Raw genomic sequence first — 19,046 nt, forward strand, 5'->3', positions numbered from 1 at the left:
CGGGGGTGGGGGTATGCCCTTGCAACTCAAAGTGTGTTCCGCGGCTCAGCGGCGTCAGCAAAGCCGGGGAGCGTCCCAGCAATACAGCGCTTTGGGTCTCCACCCAGACCGATTCAAGAAGAATCTGCATTTCAACAGGATGCCCACGAGGGCGAGTATGAAAGTCTACAGCCAAAGTTTGAGGAGCGCGGATGTATTCACTGCGGGCAACGCCACGCGCTGCATTGCACTGAATAGCAGGGCCTGGATGGAGAGAGCACTTCCTCCTCTTCCCGCACCTGCCTTTTTTTTGTCTGTCTGTCTGGTTTTGTGCATCTTGAGTGGCAGAGACTAGAGGCCTGCGGGCTACGGTGCTGCACTGGGTCGGGCGGCCCCGCCTGCCCGCCCCGCCCCCTCCTGGGTCTCAGCCCGCGTGCGGTTGCTGTGGCAGCGCGGGACGCGGCTAAAGTGGCGACTGCCGGGCCTCCACCTTCTCCTCCTTCTCCAAATCGCCCTCCTCCACGACCCCAGGCCCCCAGCCCAGCCCAGCCCGCGGCTCCGCCATGTCCCGGGGGAGGCGCGGCAGCCGCGTGAGCGCCCTGGAGGGCGGCGGGGAGGAAGAGGCGCCCCCGGCGGTGGCCTCGGTGCCTTGGGCGGTCCCGCAGCAGCCGGCGGCGGCGGCCGAGCAGGTTCTGCTCCGGGGCATCTTCGAGATCGGGAGGAGCAGCTGCGACATGGTGCTGAGCGAGCGCGCTCTGAGGTGGCGGCCCATTCAGCCCGAGCGCCCCGGGGGTGAGTGTGCGGGTCCGAGCCTTCGCCTCCTACTGCTGCCCCCTCCCCCTTCCTCCCCCTCCTCCTCTCCCCTACCCCCGCTTCCTTGCACAGGCCGCCCGGGCGCTGCCTCTCCTCCTCCCTAAGCTCCTCCTCCGCCCCGCGGGCTGCGGCGTCCCCCCAGCCAGTTGGGGGGAACCCGAGCCATTCCCTGGGGCCTGGGCTACTGGCCGCCTCCTGCCGGCTTTCCCCTGGGGGTGCACTCCCCGGCCAGCGTCACACGCAGCTTCTGCTCGGCGCCGAAGAGGAAAGAACGGATCCCCCAGGGCAAAGGGGTGGTGGTTTCTAAGGCGGGACGGTCAGTCCTCCCCGCGAAGGCGATGAAGTTTTAGTGTCAGTTTCTGGCCGCGCTCTGCAAGTGTGAGCCGTTTCCGGGCGTCCCTCCACGCGGGTTCTGAGCGCAACGGTCCCCTTGCTGACTTCCGAGAGTTTGGCCTCGGGCTTTGGAGTCTCTGGACTTTTCCATCCTTCACATCCCCCTGCCACTGTCTAGAGTCCAGCCTTCTTCGGGCTCAGTCTGGAAACTTTTGATTTTTAAGGCTCACTTTAGAATCATCAGCATGCTGTGTACTTGCATTTGACTTTTATTGACTCGAAACTTGAGCTATTTAGAACGTGTTATAATGCTGTATTTTGCAACAGAAATATTTCAAGTCTGAGTCTAGAGATGGTTTAGAGAAAACCCTCGGGATGTGGTACAGCCTCTTCTAGTTAAACACAAACGTATGAAATTACAAATGGCCTCCCCTGTTGGAAAACAAGACACAGTGTACTATTTATATTACAGAGTAGAAAAACAACACTATTTAAAAATTTCGTGCACAAAAGTCTAACAAAATGAAGTGGCTGAGCTAGGGACCTAGCACTGGTCCTGAGTGTGAATTCAGCTTCTGTATAAGCCAGCGATTCTCAACCTGTGGGTCGCGACCCCTTTGGGGGTCAAACGACCCTTTCACAGAGGTCGCCTAAATACATCCTGCATATCAGATATTTACATTACGATTCACAACAGTAGAAAATTACAGTTATGAAGTAGCAACGAAAATAATTTTATGGTTGGGGTCACCACAACATGAGGAACTGTATTAAAGGGTGCCGGCATTAGGAAGATTGAGAACCACTGGCCATGCTCACACCACTAAAACCACCTTGACCTTAATTTAAATGTTTTCCAGTGTGTTGAACACCAAGGTAGAATATCTTCTTGCACTTTTGAGTTAAAATCTAGTATGGACAGAATCGTTCTGCTTAGTTTTCAAGTCAGTTTGAATTTGGGGGATAATAGAAGTTCACAATTAGAGTTTAGGTTAGTCTACAAGAGCCACTTATACTACAACGAAGCTGAAATTTGATAGAATTAAAATGAAAGATGCAACGAATTGTACAAATTAATATTGCAATTCTGGTAAAGAGGCAAATAATGACGTGAAAAAGAAATGTTATTTTCTATTGAGTGGTGATTAAAGAAAAGTAGGCTTAATTAGCATTACTGTTGGCAGCATTTAAAAAGGCATCTTGACAATTACAACTCTAAAGGTTGCAACTCTTTTTTTAAAAAAAATATATTTCCTTATTGATTTCAGAGAGGAAGGAAGAGGGAGAGAGAGATAGAAACATCAATGATGAGAGAGAATCATTGATTGGCTGTCTCCTGCATGCCCCACTTTGGAGATCGAGCCCGCAACCCAGGCATGTGCCCCTGGCTGGAATTGAACCTGGGACCCTTCAGTCCGAAGGCTGACACTCTATCCACTGAGCCAAACTGGCCAGGGCTCTTTGTTGTTTACTTTGGCCCTAAAACCCGCTGGTTTTCTTTTCCTTCATCTAGATGTCCCACTTTTTCTTTGTAACTAACACCTGGTATGCAGAACACATTGGGCCCCTAAATTCGAAGGTACAGAAGCACCTTAGTATTTCTATTTATAGGAGAAACCAAGAGATGCTCTACTTAGTAACATAAGATGGGGAAGAGAAAAGGAGGGATTAAGAGATGTTTAACACTAGATTGCCCAAGGAAGTCATTTTGACTGCTTTTTAATTTCAATTAGAAAAACAGTTATGTATATAAGGACACAATGTCTTAGAATTTTGTGACTTTTTGTACAACATATAAATGCGTTTATTAAAAATTGTAGTTACCTCCCCCTCCTTCATTTCCGGTATATATATATATGTGTTATACCTATATTGCCCAAAAGCAGTCATTTTGACTGCTTGGGGGGGGGGGGGAGCGGAAATTGTGACTCTTATTATTGAATTGAGTAAATTTCTTATATGACCAGTTCGGCTCTGTATTGAAATAACAGTTTTCATTTTTTTTCGATTACCGTCACATGATAACATACAAGTACATGATAAATTGTCGATACTTGATAAGTTGCAGTTGCTCAATAAGCTAAACTAGTACTTGTCATTCGAATCTTTATGCAGTGATACTTGTTCTAATAAGTTGTTTATTGTATTTCTTTTGCGCCCTAAATTCATGAAAGAAATGTCGAACAGAAGTGCGTTATTGGAAAAGCTAAGGCACATAAGTGAAGAGTGCTCCGATATTATTCTTTCACCATGCAGTCATTTTGGCTGCTTTTGGGCAATATAGGTATACACTAAGTTTCAGTCTCTCTAGTGTTAATATGAGAAATAGTGCCTGATGTGGAATTAGTTTACTACATGTAAGCAAAGGACAAATGAAATTGGTCCAGAAACTGGAGGAAAAACTACATAAGGTTATTGTACTTGTGAGGACGTGGTGTGGGAGGGTGAAGCTGGGGGGGGGGGGGTGCCCATGTCCATTCCAAGTTGGCTAGTGACTGGCCGTTCCAGGAAAGGGTGAGGGCGGGGTCACTGAGCATTATTAGATCACACATAGGAGGTGTTTTCTGAGATCACTGTTTTTAAACCTCATGGTACCTTAGTAGTTGTTTTTTTCAATAGACTTTATTTTTAGAGCAGTTTTAGGTTCACAGCAAAATTGGGCAACAATTTACCATATGCTTCTGTCCCCATACATATACAGCCTGCCCTGTTATCGGTGTTTCCCACCTGAGAGGTTTGTATGTTACAAATGATGAATTTACACTGATGCATCATCATCACCCAGAGTTTATAGACATTACGGTTCACTTTTTAAAAATCCTCACCTGAGGACATTTTCCATTGATTTTTAGAAAGAGTGGAAGGGAAGAGAAAGAGAAAGAGAGAGAGAGAGAGAGAGAGAGAGAGAGAGAGAGAGAGAGACAGACAGACATTGATGTGAGAGAGAGAGACATCAATTGGTTCCTCCTGCAGGAGCCCCGACCGGGGCCTGGGATGGAACTTGAGTGGGATTCAAACCTGAGAACCTTTGGTGCGTGGGTCGATGCTCTAACCACTTGGCAAAACCATATAGGGCACTGTACTTCTTTTCATTGAGTTCAAGGGTGACTTGGAATAATGGCTGTGTTGCCCATCCCCATAGAAGTGAGGACTGTTAAGGACAGCCTGTAAGTCAAGATGGGAGGTATAAAAGCCATTTTTCTTGTGGAATATGTTTTTTCATGTTAATATAAAGTAATTACCAAGTTAGCTGTCTGTGAGCTCGCAGGAAGCAACATCCTACAGAAATGGAAGAGGGATCAGGCTAGCTCTTTGAGACAAAATGAGAAAGGTGGGCAAGACTGGATGCTGAGCCCTGCCCAGGCAGAGCTGGTCAGGATTAATGCCACTGTGTGGGTAGCCCTCAAAAGAGTGCCCGGGACTGGGCGTAAGGTGTCAAACATTGAGAAGAGAGCTCAGAAAGGGAGCATGAGTGGATGCCACAGGCCAGTTTGCCTAGTTTATAATTTAACCCTCGGCTTGTGCTGTAACTGGTCAGATCTTTTCAGTGTTAAATGATTTCAGAGCATCACCGATTGCTTGTTGGCATTATTCCAAATCTCAGCCAAGGACAAACTTCTAGGAGCATGTGCTTACCAAGTGGTAAGCTTCTACCTGAAATGTTAGATTGAAATAGAAAAATACAGGATTTTTGTGCCTCCCCAAAGCAGAATCTGGATTATAATGTTCTTATCTGTTTCCCCGCAAAACTACTGATGGGGAGAGTTAGTAATGGGTAGGACTGGACTATATTAAACTCATATTTTTGTACATTTAAGAATGGTCAATTTTAGGGATCTCTGACAGGAATGCCAAATGCCCTCCCCCCTCCCCTCTTCTCCCCTCCCCTCTTCTCCCCTCCCCTCTTCTCCCCTCCCCTCTTTCCCCCTCCCCTCTTTCCCCCTCCCCTCTTTCCCCCTCCCCTCTTCTCCCCTCCCCTCCCCTCTTCCCCCCTCCCCTCTTTCCCCCTCCCCTCTCCCTCCGCCCCTTCTCTCTCCTATCTCACACTGGGAACTTTGTCATTCACTAATGGAAAGCACCCTAAAGTAGACCCTGAAGCACTATAGGGTCTTTCTAGGCGTCCTCCTCCAGCGTCTGTAATGTGCTCTCACCCGTGGTGTAGGAGAGGTTTCAGGAGTGGGCGCCAAAGGACCCGCGGTTTTGTCTCCGCACTCGCAGGGGCGTGACTGACTTTGGGCAAGTCGTTTACCATCTCTGAGTTACGGTTTCTTCACCTGCAAAATGAGGCATTTGTATGATGTGGTCTCCAAGAAGCATCAGCTCTGAAGTTGCATTGTAAAGAGAACCCCGTTTTTATAGACTTGAAGTGTTAGGATGGATAGCTTCCTAGATTAAGGAAGCCTGAGTCGGGTTTGCGTGATCAGTGGGGCCCACCGTCTGCTGTGTGTGGAGAGTGTTGCATTTTACAGCCGGAGCTTCGCAGCCCTAATGAATTTCTAATTAGAAGACCCAAGCCCCTTGCTCCCCTTCCCCAGCTCCGGGCATAACGGTGAGAGGTGAGCCATCGCCTCAGTACAGGTCCTGTCTTTGGCAAGGAAGAAACCATTATCTACAGACAGTTGTCGGTCAAGGCCAGACATAAGCAGATTTTTCATAATGGACAGAAGGACTAGCTTATCCTTTCTTGCTGCTATTTCATTTCCTGTACCCTCTATTCAGATCTCAGAGTAAGGATTTTATGTTTGCCTAGCATTTGAATATAATGTTTTAAATATTTCTAAAAATAAAATGTGGGTTTCAAATCTTAACTATGGTTTTAAGTCTCTCTTTTTCAGAGACTTACTACCTCAGGTTACACAATTTCACCTTATGTTTTTTTTCAAAGGGTTATTCCTGCCACGACGCTGAGCCCAGCTGCCTTAGAGCAGCAGCTAGAAACTCTGAGGGAGCTGCACTGCAGAAGGAGGTCTTGGCAGTGTCTCTTTGAGAAGAGAGTTAGATTGGTTCTCTTGTGCTTTAAGTTTGTAGAAACATTTATTTGCTGGAAACTTAGCAACGTGAAAGATGATGTGGAAAAATGTGAAAATGAGAAAAGCAATCAATTTTAAAACAACAAGAGTTAGTGATTATGTGGGACTTAGCAGAGCTGGGTGCATTCTAAGCACTAATCTGCCTAAGCTGTTGGGGAACAGATGTACGTGAAACAGATCCAGTCGTCTGTTGTGTACATCCAAAGTGAGACATCTGTCAGCGGGCCGTGTGGTCAGAAATAATGGAAGCAGGGGTTAAACCCCAAAATGACCTATTACTCACGTGAATTATTGAAGGACTAATTACTCAGTAAAACATGATGCTTTGATTCACTGTGCTACATATTAAGAATAAAACAATTTTAAAACTTGGTAGTATGTTTCTAAGCTGTCAAATTGGAAGGAATTTGAAAAAGATGGTTGTGAAAAATCAAGCTTACTAAGTAACTGTATGTTCTGCATATGAAGTTTTAAAATTTATTTAAATGCTTTGACAGGTCTGTTAGCCTGTTGTATACCTACCAGAGGTCCGGTGCACGGATTCGTGCACTGGTAGGGTTCCTTGGCATAGCCTGTGGGGATCGGCCGAAACTGGCAGTCCACGCCGCCTGCTGTTCCTGCCTGCCGTTCCTGCTCATCCTGGCCCTGCTGCGCCTGCCACAGACTCTCGCCCAGTCAGTCCCAATGGGGAGAGGATCGTGCCACCACCGAAGCAGCGGTGCTCCTCAGCTGTGAGTCCAGCATCTAGAGCCCATCAGTCAGCTGAGTGGCGCTCCCACTGTGGGAGCACACTTACCACCAGGGGGCAGCTCCTGCATTGAGTGTCTGCCTCCTGGTGGTCAGTGTGCATCATAGCGACTGGTTGATCGGTTGTTCGGTCCCTTAAGCTTTTATATATGTAGATTGTGTAAATCTCATCTTGTATAAATATTAGCTTTTTATTAAAGTAAAATTGGTTCATGTGGAACAACGACTGTGGAATGAATCTCCACAGCATACCAGTTCTGCGATGGTGGAACGCTCTGTGTCTGAATGTTGGAAACCATTGCCATCAGCCACATGTGGCTATCAAGCACCTGACATGTGGCTAGTGTGACTGAGGAACTGAATTTTAATTTTATTTAACTTTAATTTAAATTCAGTAGCCACATTGTAGCTAGTGGTAACTATAGCTTTAAAGAATGGAGAGTTGAAAATGTTCGTTTCCTTTATCCCAGGGAATTTAATCTTTATTTTAAAAGATATATAAAAAATTTTTAAATCTCTATTTCTATGGAAAGGTACAGTTTTCAAATAATTAACCTCAACATAGAACTGATCTGCTCATACAATCTGAGCTGCTGATTTAAAGGTAAAACTGATGAGTCCAGAAAATGGAGTTTGAAGGAAATTAAATCTTACACTCACTGTTTGCATGCAAACCAGAAGTTGAGGACCCTAACTTAGTGTAATGGAAGACTGAACCCAGAGCAGGGAGGCAGGCAAAACCCTTTAACATACTCTGTGAATACAAAAAAAAATGCTTTATTTGTAATTGTGAATTAATTGGCTAACAGTAAAATTGTTAAAAGTCATCATATTATTCTTCATGGTCACCATGATTTATTATTTAAACTGAAATTTGGTAAACTTAGTTTCTTTTTTATTTTTTATTCTTTATCGTTTAAAGTAGTGGTCGGCAAACTGCGGCCCCTTGAATGTGGCTCTTCCCCAAAATACCACGTGCGGGCGTGCACGTACAGTGTGATTGAAACTTCGTGTCCACACCCAAGGGGCCAAAGAGCAGCATGTGGCTCGCAAGCCGCAGTTTGCCGACCACTGGTTTAAAGTATTACATATAGTATTACATATGTCTCCTTTTTCCCCCATTGACCTCCCCCCCAGCCACCCTCCACCCCCCAGCACATGCCCTCACCCCCCTAGTGTCTGTGTCTATTGGTCCTCACCCCCCTAGTGTCTGTGTCCATTGGTTATGCTTATATGCATGCATACAAGTCCTTTAGTTGATCTCTTACCCTCCCCCCCTTCCTACCCTAACCTGCCTTCCCTCTGAAGACTTAGTTTCTTAGTGTAGGATTAGTATAATCAATATGATAACTGTCCTAGCCTATGCGCCCTGACCCCATGGAAGTCTGCATACTAATGTTGTTCTTAAACATGCCACAACCATGGGCGCCATCTGAAGGCCAGTATTTTTTAAAACTGATCTACTTTTGTTTTCCTCTTTATCCAATCCCTCGCCCATGTGGGTGTCTTTGGGGCTGGAACCGGCACAGAACTATCCTCCTAGGAGTGGGGAACAGCACTTGCATTGATGCCAAGGGCTATAGGAAGAACAAATTGAGAGTCAGATGGTCTGGATCAAGGTCAGTAAATCAGAAAAGTTGGTCCAGGTGGGATTGTCCAAAGAAGGAGGACCTGAGGTACCCTGCAGAAGTCTCAACCTGATGAAACTAAAGAATGAAAGAGCCAGGGCAGTAGATATAGGAATCAACGGATAGGTTGGGTACAGAGGCAGATGGGATGCTATTGCTAGACTGAACAGTTTTGTGCCCCCTGTAATTTGGGAAAGTGGACCATCCTTGTTTAAAGGGCCAGGGATGTGGTAGATATTAATTCATTGTGGTCTCCATTACTAGAATACTCATTCTGAACCTCATTGCTTATCCCACCTAGTCTATTACTTGATACTTGACTAGGTTATTAGATTACATTTCAAATATTGACAAATCTACAAACATCATCAAGTCCTCAACATGGGCCTCTCTAAGTTCTGCCATATAACTATATTTCTGCCCAAGTTTTAGGAGTACTGTGACAATGATGGAGATAATATATGCTGAGCTAGTGAGGGATATCTGTGTGTGTGTGTGTGTGTGTGTGTGTGTGTGTGTGTGTGTGTGGTGTGAGCAAAGGGAAAGAACTCTGAGTAGCATGGATTTTTATATTCTTTTATATTTTCCTAAATCAGTACATGATGAAGGGGGAGGTAAAGGGAAAAGAGGGAAGAAAAATTGAGTTTGAAGGAAATGAAATCTTATACTCACTTTTTGGATGCAAACCAGAAGTTGAGGACCCTTAGTTAGTGTAATGGATGACTGAACCCAGAGGCAGGGAGGCAGGCATAGGCAGGCAGATATGCGTACCAAAAAAAAAAAAAAGAAAAAAAAAGAAAAAAGAAAAAAAGAAAAAAAAATTGGCACAGTGCTATGGACTTATGGTAAGCCTAAAGATAAGTCTAAAATAATGTACCAGCTGTCATCAGGGAATTCCCATGTACATTCCAAGATTTTCATCAGAAACAGTGTTCTGGAAACTACCACGGCTGCTACACAACAGGGTCCAGTATTTGACTAAAAATAGTGAACATTTATTGATGTTTACTCTGACAGGTCCTATGCTAAGTATCTTATCTGTTTAATCTTCCCAACAAGACTGTGTAGTCTAGATAGGATTTTTATCCCCGGGGTCCAGAGTTGTTAAATAGCTTGCCCAAAGTCATGCTAGTAATGGAGTTGCTGGGATTCAAAGCCAAGCCCTCTGACCCTAGAGCCACGGTGTACCCATTCGGTTATGCTGCTTTCTCAGTCAAGCAAGAAAGAAGATTCCCTCATACCTTCAGGAGTCTGATGTCTGAGTTAGTGATAGTGTAGCATCATAGTCCAAACCAATATGAAAAACAAAACAAAACACTAAAAACCTTTACTACAATAATGTCATCTGATTTCTTTCAGACCTTTAAGACAGTTCCCCCATAGAGAGCATATTCCAGTTCTCTCGGCATTTTTTAATTTATGAGTAAATGACCAAAATGGGATAGAGAAATGGGAGTTTGTTTTCTTTTTTAATATATTTTATTGATTTTTTACAGAGAGGAAGGGAGAGAGATAGAGAGTTAGAAACATTGATGAGAGAGAAACATCGATCAGCTGCCTCCCGCACATCTCCTACTGGGGATGTGCCCGCAACCCAGGTACATGCCCTTGACCGGAATCGAACCTGGGACCTTTCAGTCCGCAGGCCGATGCTCTATCCACTGAGCCAAACCGGTTTCGGCGAGAAATGGGAGTTTTTATTTATTTATTTTAAAATATATTTTTATTGATTTTAGAGAGGAAGGGAGAGGGAGAGATAGAAACATCAATAATGAGAGAGAATCATTGAATGGCTGCCTCCTGCATGCCCCCTCCTGGGGATTGAGCTCAAAACCCAGGCATGTGCCCTTGGCTGGAATCGAACCCAGGACCCATCAGTCTGCAGGTCGACGCTCTATCCACTGAGCCAAATCAGCAAAGGCAAGAAATGGGAGTTTTTAAAGTTTTTTTAAAACCCCATATATATATTACTAGAGGCCCGGTGCATGAATTTATGCACGGGTGGGGTCCCTTGGCCTGGCCGGCGATTGGGGCCCATCGGGACTGTCTTGCCCAGTCCCAATTGGGGCCGGCCGGCTGGGGGGGTTGGGGGGGGGAGGGAATGCAGGAGGTTGGCTGGCCCGGGGGTGGGGGGGGCAAAGGGGGAGGCACCACAGGAGGTTGGCTGTGGGAGAAGACTGACCACCAGGGGGCAGCTCCTGCATTGAGCATCTGCCCCCTGGTGGTCAGTGCACGTCATAGCAACTGGTCGACCGGTTGACCAGTTGTTTGGTTGTTTGGTCGCTTAGGCTTTTATATATATAGATGGAAAATGTTAAACATACCCAAATGTAGAAAGAATAACACAATAAGCCCCCATGTTCAATGACAGGTGAAGCTCTATGTAACACATTGAGGTTAGATAGTTTTCAAGACCAGTCTTGTTTCATCTGTGACCTACCCATTTCCCGTCTTTCTCTGGAAGAGTTTGAAGCAATTCTTAGACACATCTAATTAGGTCTATAAATATCTCAGCATACATCTCTAGGAGGTAAGAATTTGTAAATTTATAATACACAATATAATCACAATTCCAGTATTTTGTTAGTTTACTTTCAACATTATTTTGTATTGGTTTCAGAATAGTGGTTAGACAATCATTTACTTTATAATTTGTTCCCCCCAATGTTGCCAGTACGCACCTGAGACCATACATGTTATAGCATTATTATTGACTCTATTTCTTATGCTGTACTAAATTTACATCCTGGTGACTATTCTGTAACTGCCAGTTTGTACTTCTTAATCCCTTCACCTCTTTCACCCAGCCCCCAACCCCCTTCTATACTATTCCAATGTAAAACAATCCTTAAATATCCAGTGATCATATTTTCCTGATTATTTATCTTTTTCTTTTTTTAAAATATAAATCAACATTTAAATAAGGTCCATATTGCAGTTGGTTGCTGTCTTTTATTTTTCTAATCCACAGATTGTTCTCTCTCTTTTTTATTTCCTTGCAATTTATTTTCTGAAAAAACTGGTGGTCTGGCCTGCATTTTCCCATTGAAATATGGAGACAAATGTCTGTGAAAGATAAAAAGGGGAGGAACAGATTCAGAGGGATACCTTTAGACTGTGATGACACCTGTGTGTGTGTTTGGGGGTGGGGTGGGGTGAAGCAGACAGGGGTGGGGAAAGCCTCAGTAGAGGATGCTTACCTGATAAATGCTTTGCTTATCTATGTTGAGAGTTTGAGAGAAAAGACTGCCCCTTAGGAGTCTTGCCTTGGACAGAAATGGCCAAATCTCAGCAATTTTCAGTCATGGGCTATGGAATGCTCAAATTGTCCCAATTCTAGATTTTTGGATGAATGGGAGCCCCTTTAAGTTGACTTCTCTGAGTCCTTTGACCTTCTCTCAGCCATCTCTGATAGCTTTCTTTCATGAATGGTAAGATATTCTAGGCTCATCTCGAACATTTCATGCCTGAGATGTGGCATTAACGCCATCATCAAGGAAGCCTAGTTCCTTTTATTGGGTAGTGGTGTTTAGAGACCACAATTTGAGCACCATGTTGCTAATTGCTAATACTTCCTTTATATGGTCTTGTTTCTATTTTTTCTAAACAGAAAATGTATGATAGAATTATGCTGACTTCCAGTTCAGGTTCAAGACTAAGAGGTTTTTTACTTTCTCTCCTTTCTCCTAACCTTAAAAATCCCTAACTGTTGCTGTATCCTGCAATACATGTACATCACAGAGTACACATCACAGAATAACAATCAGCAGTATAATTACGGAAAGCCATTTAAGATCATTCTGTATCTTTGGTTGTTGCTCATAGAGTATGTACCACTTTAAGTATATGCCATGCGTAGTCAAGTAATGTGTTTTAAAGATACTTGGAATCATTCTCATTTGTGATGTTATACCTCTAACTCAATGTGCAGAATTATTTGTTTCATTTTGGTTTGGGGCATGGCTTTTAAAAAATCTAATTTTCCTCCGTGTATAACACATCCAACAGCAACTTGGGCTTACTCCTCATGGGTGGCGGAATACTATGGCCTTCCTGTGACATTACGCCCTATACATAATAAATAAATAAATAAATAAATAAATAAATAAATAAATAAATAAATAAATAAATAAATGTATATATATATCCCCTATCTAATAATAGACAAACATGGTAATTAACTGTACCTCCGACATGCTTCCCATTGGCTAATCAGGGTGATATGCAAATTAATTGCCAACCAAGATGGTGGCCGGCAGCCAGGCAGCTGAAGGGAATAGGAGGCTTGCTTGCTCCAGTGATGGAGGAAGCCAAGGTTTCTCGCCTGCCGCTGCCCAGCTCTGAGCTGTACTCTAAGCAACTATGTTGCAATTATAGAAGCTAAACAATCCCCAGAAACCTGCTTTCAGCCAGCCGGGCCTCAGAGCTGGAGTTGCAACAGTGCTTCAATTATAGAAGCTAAACAAAGCCCAGATACCTGCTTTCAGCAGTGGAGGCCTCAGAGCTAGAGCCGAGCCTCAGAGCTAAAGCCGGCTCTCAGCTCCAGTGACAGCCATAGAAGGTAAATAAATCCCAGAATAAAAAAAAAAAGAAAAAAAGGAGAGGTTGGGAGCTTCAGTCACCCGCCAGCCTGAAAACGGCCCTCAGCCCCTCATCCAGGCTGGCCAGGCACCCCAGCGGGACCCACCCTCATCTGGGACACCCTTCAGGGCAAACCAGCCTGCCCCCACCCATGCACCAGGCCTCTATCCTATATAGTAACAGGGTAATATGCAAACTGACCCTAACAGCAGAAGGACTGGGAATGACTGGTCACTATGATACACACTGACCACCAGGGGGCAGACGCTCAATGCAGGAGCTGCCCTCTGGTGGTCAGGGTGCTCTCACATGGGAGGAGCTCTGCTCAGCCACAAGCCAGGCTGATGGCTGCCAGTACAGTGGTGGTGGTGGGAGCCTCTCCCGCCTCCTCAGCAGTGCTAAGGATGTCCAACTGCAGTTTAGGCCTGCTCCCCGCTGGCAAGTGGACATCCCCTGAGGGCTCCTGGGCTGCCAGAGGGATGTCTGATTGCCATCTTAGGCCCAATCCCCTGGGGAGCAGGCCTAAGCCAGCAGGTGGTCATCCCCTGAGGGGTCCCAGACTGTAAGAGGGCACAGACTGGGCTGAGGGACCCTCCCTCCTCTGCCGCCTCCCCTGCCCCCCCCGCCAGTGCACACATTTTTGTGCACCGGGCCTCTAGTATATATATATAAAAAAATCTAATTTTGTTCTGTAATTATGTAAAATGTTTATATGGTTCCAAAGTTAAATCCACTAAGCAAGCCCTATTCTGAGAAGTATAACTTATCTGTGTTTCTTCTACCATTTTTCTTTCTCCCTGTTACAGGTAAGATTCTTTTTTCAAGTTTTTGTTTTATTCTTTTATTTTTTAAATATAAGCAAATATGTACATATATTCTTGTCCTTACTCCACGTCTATCCACTTTCTTAAATGCATGTGGGTTTTGAAGAATGATTGGAGTTGGCTACAAGAAGGAGTAAGAAAACATATCTAGAAAAAATAATATTTTAGAAAAAAAAAACAAACCTCAGGAGAGAATGCTTTGACCTATTTGGAAAATACTAGTAAGACCATAGTCTGTAGTGGACATTAGTGGGGGAGATGACAGTGCTTTGTGATGAGTTAATAGTTTGTATAAGGCTTTGAATATCATATTGGGAAGTTGGTGTCTTAACCTGAGGGTTGAGTAGGGGGTGGCAAAAGCCAAGTGCCAGAAGAAATCAAGTTTTTGTTTTCTAAAGTAAGTGAGTTCGGGTTTTAGAAAGGCAATCGTGGGGGCAGGGTGGATTTTAAAAGGGCTCTACATTGCGTAGCCCCTTTCAGTGACCCATGTATCAAAGGATCCAGGAGGCAGTGTGTATGTAGCAGGGAGAATGGAGTGGTGAGTCTAGATGAAGGAATATTGTCAAAGAATTTGAAGGATGTGGGGCTTGAGAGAAAGGAAAGAAACAATGCGATGCTGAGATTTTTAGCTCAGACAATGAAATGAATAGTGGACACTCTTAAAGTTAATTCTCAGATCTGCAAAATGAGAAGCATTTTACTTGAAATGTATTCTACAAAGCAGCAAATATGCCAGTGGCTAGCAAAATGTCCAAACAGAAGGGAAATTGACAGGTTGAAAAATGCATAAGCTGGAGAAATCTCTCCTGAAGGACTGTAAAGTGAACCCTATCAATGTAAGATCTATGTTTCCATGGGCCTCAGACTCTCTCTTCTGTGCCTGGTTTCTTTTAGGTTGAGACCACTTAAAAAAAAGTTTAAATCTATTTTCAGAGAGATTAGTCAGTAAATATTGGTAAATAAATTTCTTTGTACAGCCATAATATTTAGGTATTATTAAAATATAAAGTCAGTGAAATAATTTAAAGTGTCAGTTTTTATATGTAGAAAAACTTTATATATGATTTTAAACTAAAAAAATCATTTACTATATAAAATCCCTTTGCTGTTTTTTTTTGTCTAATACAAATAATGTTTTCCAAATCAAAATTTTATGTTTAGTAAAGGTTACAAACACATAATTCAAAGTACTTTCTAGTGTCCATCTGTGCAGAGAAAGCATAGGATCAATAAAACTGAGCAGCTGTTAGGATGTATTAGTTTCCTTATATTTTAGGCATGTTTTCATGTATTGAAAGTGTAAAGGGAAGACATATGTTTTGTTGTGGTTTTTCATTATACAGATGAGAACTTACAGTGAAAATCTTGGCGAATATAACATATCTTTAAAGTCCCATTCATAGCGTACTTATTTTAGGTAATATTTCCTTTAAATGCTCAGAGTAAACTAAACATTGTAGATAACGTTCTTTTGTCATATAATTTGATTTATAATAAGCTCTTATTTTTAAAGTAGAAACAAATTTTTCTCTAGAAGTTGCATTTTTGTTTATTAGAATGAACTTTTTTCACACTTGGGGGAAAATATGTGTTGGTATCCTAGCTTCTGAATGAAAGACACATCTAGCACTTTCCAGTTTGAATGTCTTACACTGGGACCAAACCTACTCTGTGTTGGGCTTCATGCCATGGAAGGTTTCTGGGTGAACCTACTTTTCCTCAAATCTGCATGAAAAATATGTGCCTTAACATGCAAAGTGGTCTTTCAAATTGAACTTTATCCTAGAATATAAGGTAAGTCCCAACAATTAGTTTGGAAAGCTGTGGGATGTGTTTTGGCTTTGACTTTTCAAAAACCTTCAGCCAATAACATTTAATTAGCATCAGTTGTGTACATTGTGTACTTTGGGGTGATATGACGAGTTCCAAATATTCTAGAAGATCTCAAACTTCTGTGGTTGAAACTGAAAATGCACTTACTAAACTATGAGCTGCTTTACATTAACATAATGATTCAGTTACCTATTGCTTAACTACTGCGTATGGGACACCCAGTTGAAGCTGTTGATTTTGAAAGTGAAGAATTCTTTTTTTTTAAATATATCATTATTATTGAACATATTACAAATGCCCTCTTTTATTTCTGCCCCCCCTCCCCCCGCCGTTAACCCCCATCCACCCTGCTCCTGCCCTTAAACTCACCAAGTATTATTTGTTAGCTTTGAAAATAACAGCTATCTTCACCATCATTCTTGGGTAGACTGAAGAAATCAGAAAACTCACCTTGGAGACCTCTATAAACACTACAGTATTCTTATTGGTTAATATTCTGCCTTCATATGAGTATCAGTAAAATCAGTTAAACACAAACTCTGATTATTCAACATACTATCATGTTCACTTTGCTGCTAAACAATATTATGCCCTCTATATAATATTCTAATTTCATTTTTTCACCTTAATAAAAGCACTGGTCATTACTACTGCCACTGATGCTCATTTGTCTGCACGTACTGTTGCAACATGATGTGTTGTGCATTTGATACGGATATTCCCATATTGCCATAAGGAGCTGCTATTATTTTAGACACCAACTGATTCCATGATAGTGTCAGATTTCTTTAACATATGCTTATGTTTTTGTACAAATGACCCTGAGAAACATCTGCTGGTTTTGTGGTGGTATCTACTGTTTCTTTTTTAGAATTTGACCTGCCAGTCGCTTTTTAATGTGAATATACAGTATTTCATTAGGTAGGCTCACTTTCGGGTTTCCATGCCATTGATATTAATTAACAATTTGAGTCAGTCTAATGGCATAATTAAGAAATTGAAGCTGCCTGTACACATTATTTTAAATATAGCTTTAATTTTTTAGTCATTGATACTTTAAAAGAGAAAAGTTGTCCTTTTAGTGGATCCTTTAGGATCTAAAAAGACAAGTCCAAAACTGCTTTCTAATGGCTCTGAATTTACTCATTGAATTTTACAGAAGTGTGTAGGAGTCGTGGTGTATTGTTGGTTAGTTCATAACCTATGTTAGTCCTTCTTAGTATCTTTGATGAGAGTGTAAAGGCTGACAAAGGAAAAGGAAGTGAAGTTACTATAAAGTTGTGAAATCTTTGCTTCAGGAGACTGGGAAGCATCTAGAGAGCTAAGCCTGGTTTGATGGACGGACAGCCCTTTTACTGGCTTTGTTATGACCTTGCCTAAAAAGCAGGGATCACAGATTTCCATTGTCTGGCATTTTCTTTTCTGTTTCCCTCCTTGTTTGCTCTATTTTTACAGACAGCTATTTATTCAAAGGAAGCAATATGACTCTATTTAAGGTACTTAAACCTGAAACATCAACAAAACGAAGAACAAAACTTTCTTTGAATAGCAATACTTGTCCTTGCTTTCCAGTGGAAAATGTATAGATTCTTTCCAGTTCCCTTTATTTTTCTAGAGGACATTATCACAAAATTTTTATTACCTACACACCATACCAAATCTAAATCCAATAAAGTAAATACTATACATGAAAGCTATACTCCTTAATCACAGTATGTACCTGTGTTGTTAAGGTAGTAACTAGAACATCTCGCCTCTGTGTCCTGCTCATCCGCCTTCCGTACACCAGCTGCGGGACTCCTTCAGACTCTTAAGCATGTCATCATTCACATCTTTGTGCTCGCTCAGCTGCCCCTGCTGCTCTTACTCTCCCTCCGTCCCTTGGGTGACTGATGTCATTAGGACAACCTTCTGTCTCCCACTTGTCATCACTTGGCTGAAACTGAGCAAGGTCCTTGCCAGTCACCTTAGGGTGCTGGATCTGCTGTGGTCCAGCTTTGGCCCTGGTGAGATCTGTGTCCCCTCCACGCCAACATTCAATTCTGTGAGGGGTGTCAGGATTATTGAAAGCTTTATTTTCAGTGATACAACCCAAGCACGGCTGTGCTGAGTGCCTAAGTAGCTTCCCTTTCGGCCTGAAATAGGAGAGGTAGGTGCCTCAATGTCCCTTGAGAAAGAGGGATTTCCCTCAGCCTTCTGGGCTCAACACTCAACCATTTAAGTGGGCAGGTTGTTGGACCCAAAGGGGAATGTAATTCCCCCCGAATTGTGCTTTAGTTTCTCCCTCTGTGTCTGATGATGAGTAGGACCAACTAAGGGAAGTCCCCAATGACTTTTCTTGTCTCTTGTAGAGCAGGCCATTTACTTTCAGTCGTAGCTTCCCACCCCTCTTGTTCCTCCTACCCTGTCTGTCCATGGCACTGGAGAAACCATAGGGATGGGGAGGATGTTCTTATAAAATGACTTTCAGGTCCTGGGTATATCTAGAGTCATGTTTGAAGTATAAACAATTGAGCAATTTTCATTTGAATACTTAGTGCTTCCTGTACTTTTTGTTATTAGTTTTTAATACAGGGAATTTTGTCTGTATTATCATGGTGGGGAGAGGTAGGGAACAGAATGAAATACATTTCCATTAACTTTGTGTGGTGTCTAGTATGATATCATGAACAGGTGGGCCCATAATTGTTTATTTGATGCTCTTTTTAAGAAGTTAATTATATCATGAAGAATAACAAAATTAATTTGTTGAAACATTCTTTAGGAAATCTTGCATGCACGTTCACTAGAGAAACTTGGGGTTTATCCCTTAAAGGACAAGGCTCTGTCTTATTTTTAATAAGATAACACTCTTTATAATTAAAACAAAATCCCAGTGTTAAGGGATTCCTGTTTTAAATAATTGGAGTTATTTCCCTTGTTTCCCTGATCTCTATATATGAGAATAAATCTAATGGTGTCTTAGGATAATACATATTTCCAGATTAAATAGTTCTGTTAACCACTGCATTTCAATAATGCATCTCAAAGTTTTTGGATGATAACATAGAAAAAATGCAAGGTCAAGACCTTACTTTATTTATTATTAAATTTATCTTTATTGTTGAAAATATTACAGATGTTCCCCTTTTTTTCTTCTTTTTTCCATTGACCACCCTCCACCCCACACCTGCCCCTCCAAGGCCTTCACCACACTGTAGTCTGTATCCGTGGTCTATGCATATATGCATATAAGTTTCCTAGGTAATTTCTGCACTCCCCCCCGCCCGCCGCCCCCC

The 19,046-nt window shown here is 42.7% G+C and overlaps 1 protein-coding gene across 1 annotated transcript in view; it reads left to right on the forward strand.

Annotated features, from left to right (window-relative positions):
* The first annotated feature begins 542 nt into the window (after positions 1–542).
* The window catches only part of CERKL (ceramide kinase like), a 99,008-nt gene continuing 80,504 nt past the window's right edge, over positions 543–19,046 (forward strand). Inside the window, exon 1 of the mRNA XM_036318676.1 lies at positions 543–771. Coding sequence (XP_036174569.1) covers positions 543–771 — 229 coding nt within the window. The remainder of the gene's footprint in view (positions 772–19,046) is intronic.

This window comes from Myotis myotis, unplaced genomic scaffold, assembly GCF_014108235.1.
Source record: "Myotis myotis isolate mMyoMyo1 unplaced genomic scaffold, mMyoMyo1.p scaffold_m19_p_8, whole genome shotgun sequence".
Lineage (NCBI taxonomy): Eukaryota > Metazoa > Chordata > Mammalia > Chiroptera > Vespertilionidae > Myotis > Myotis myotis.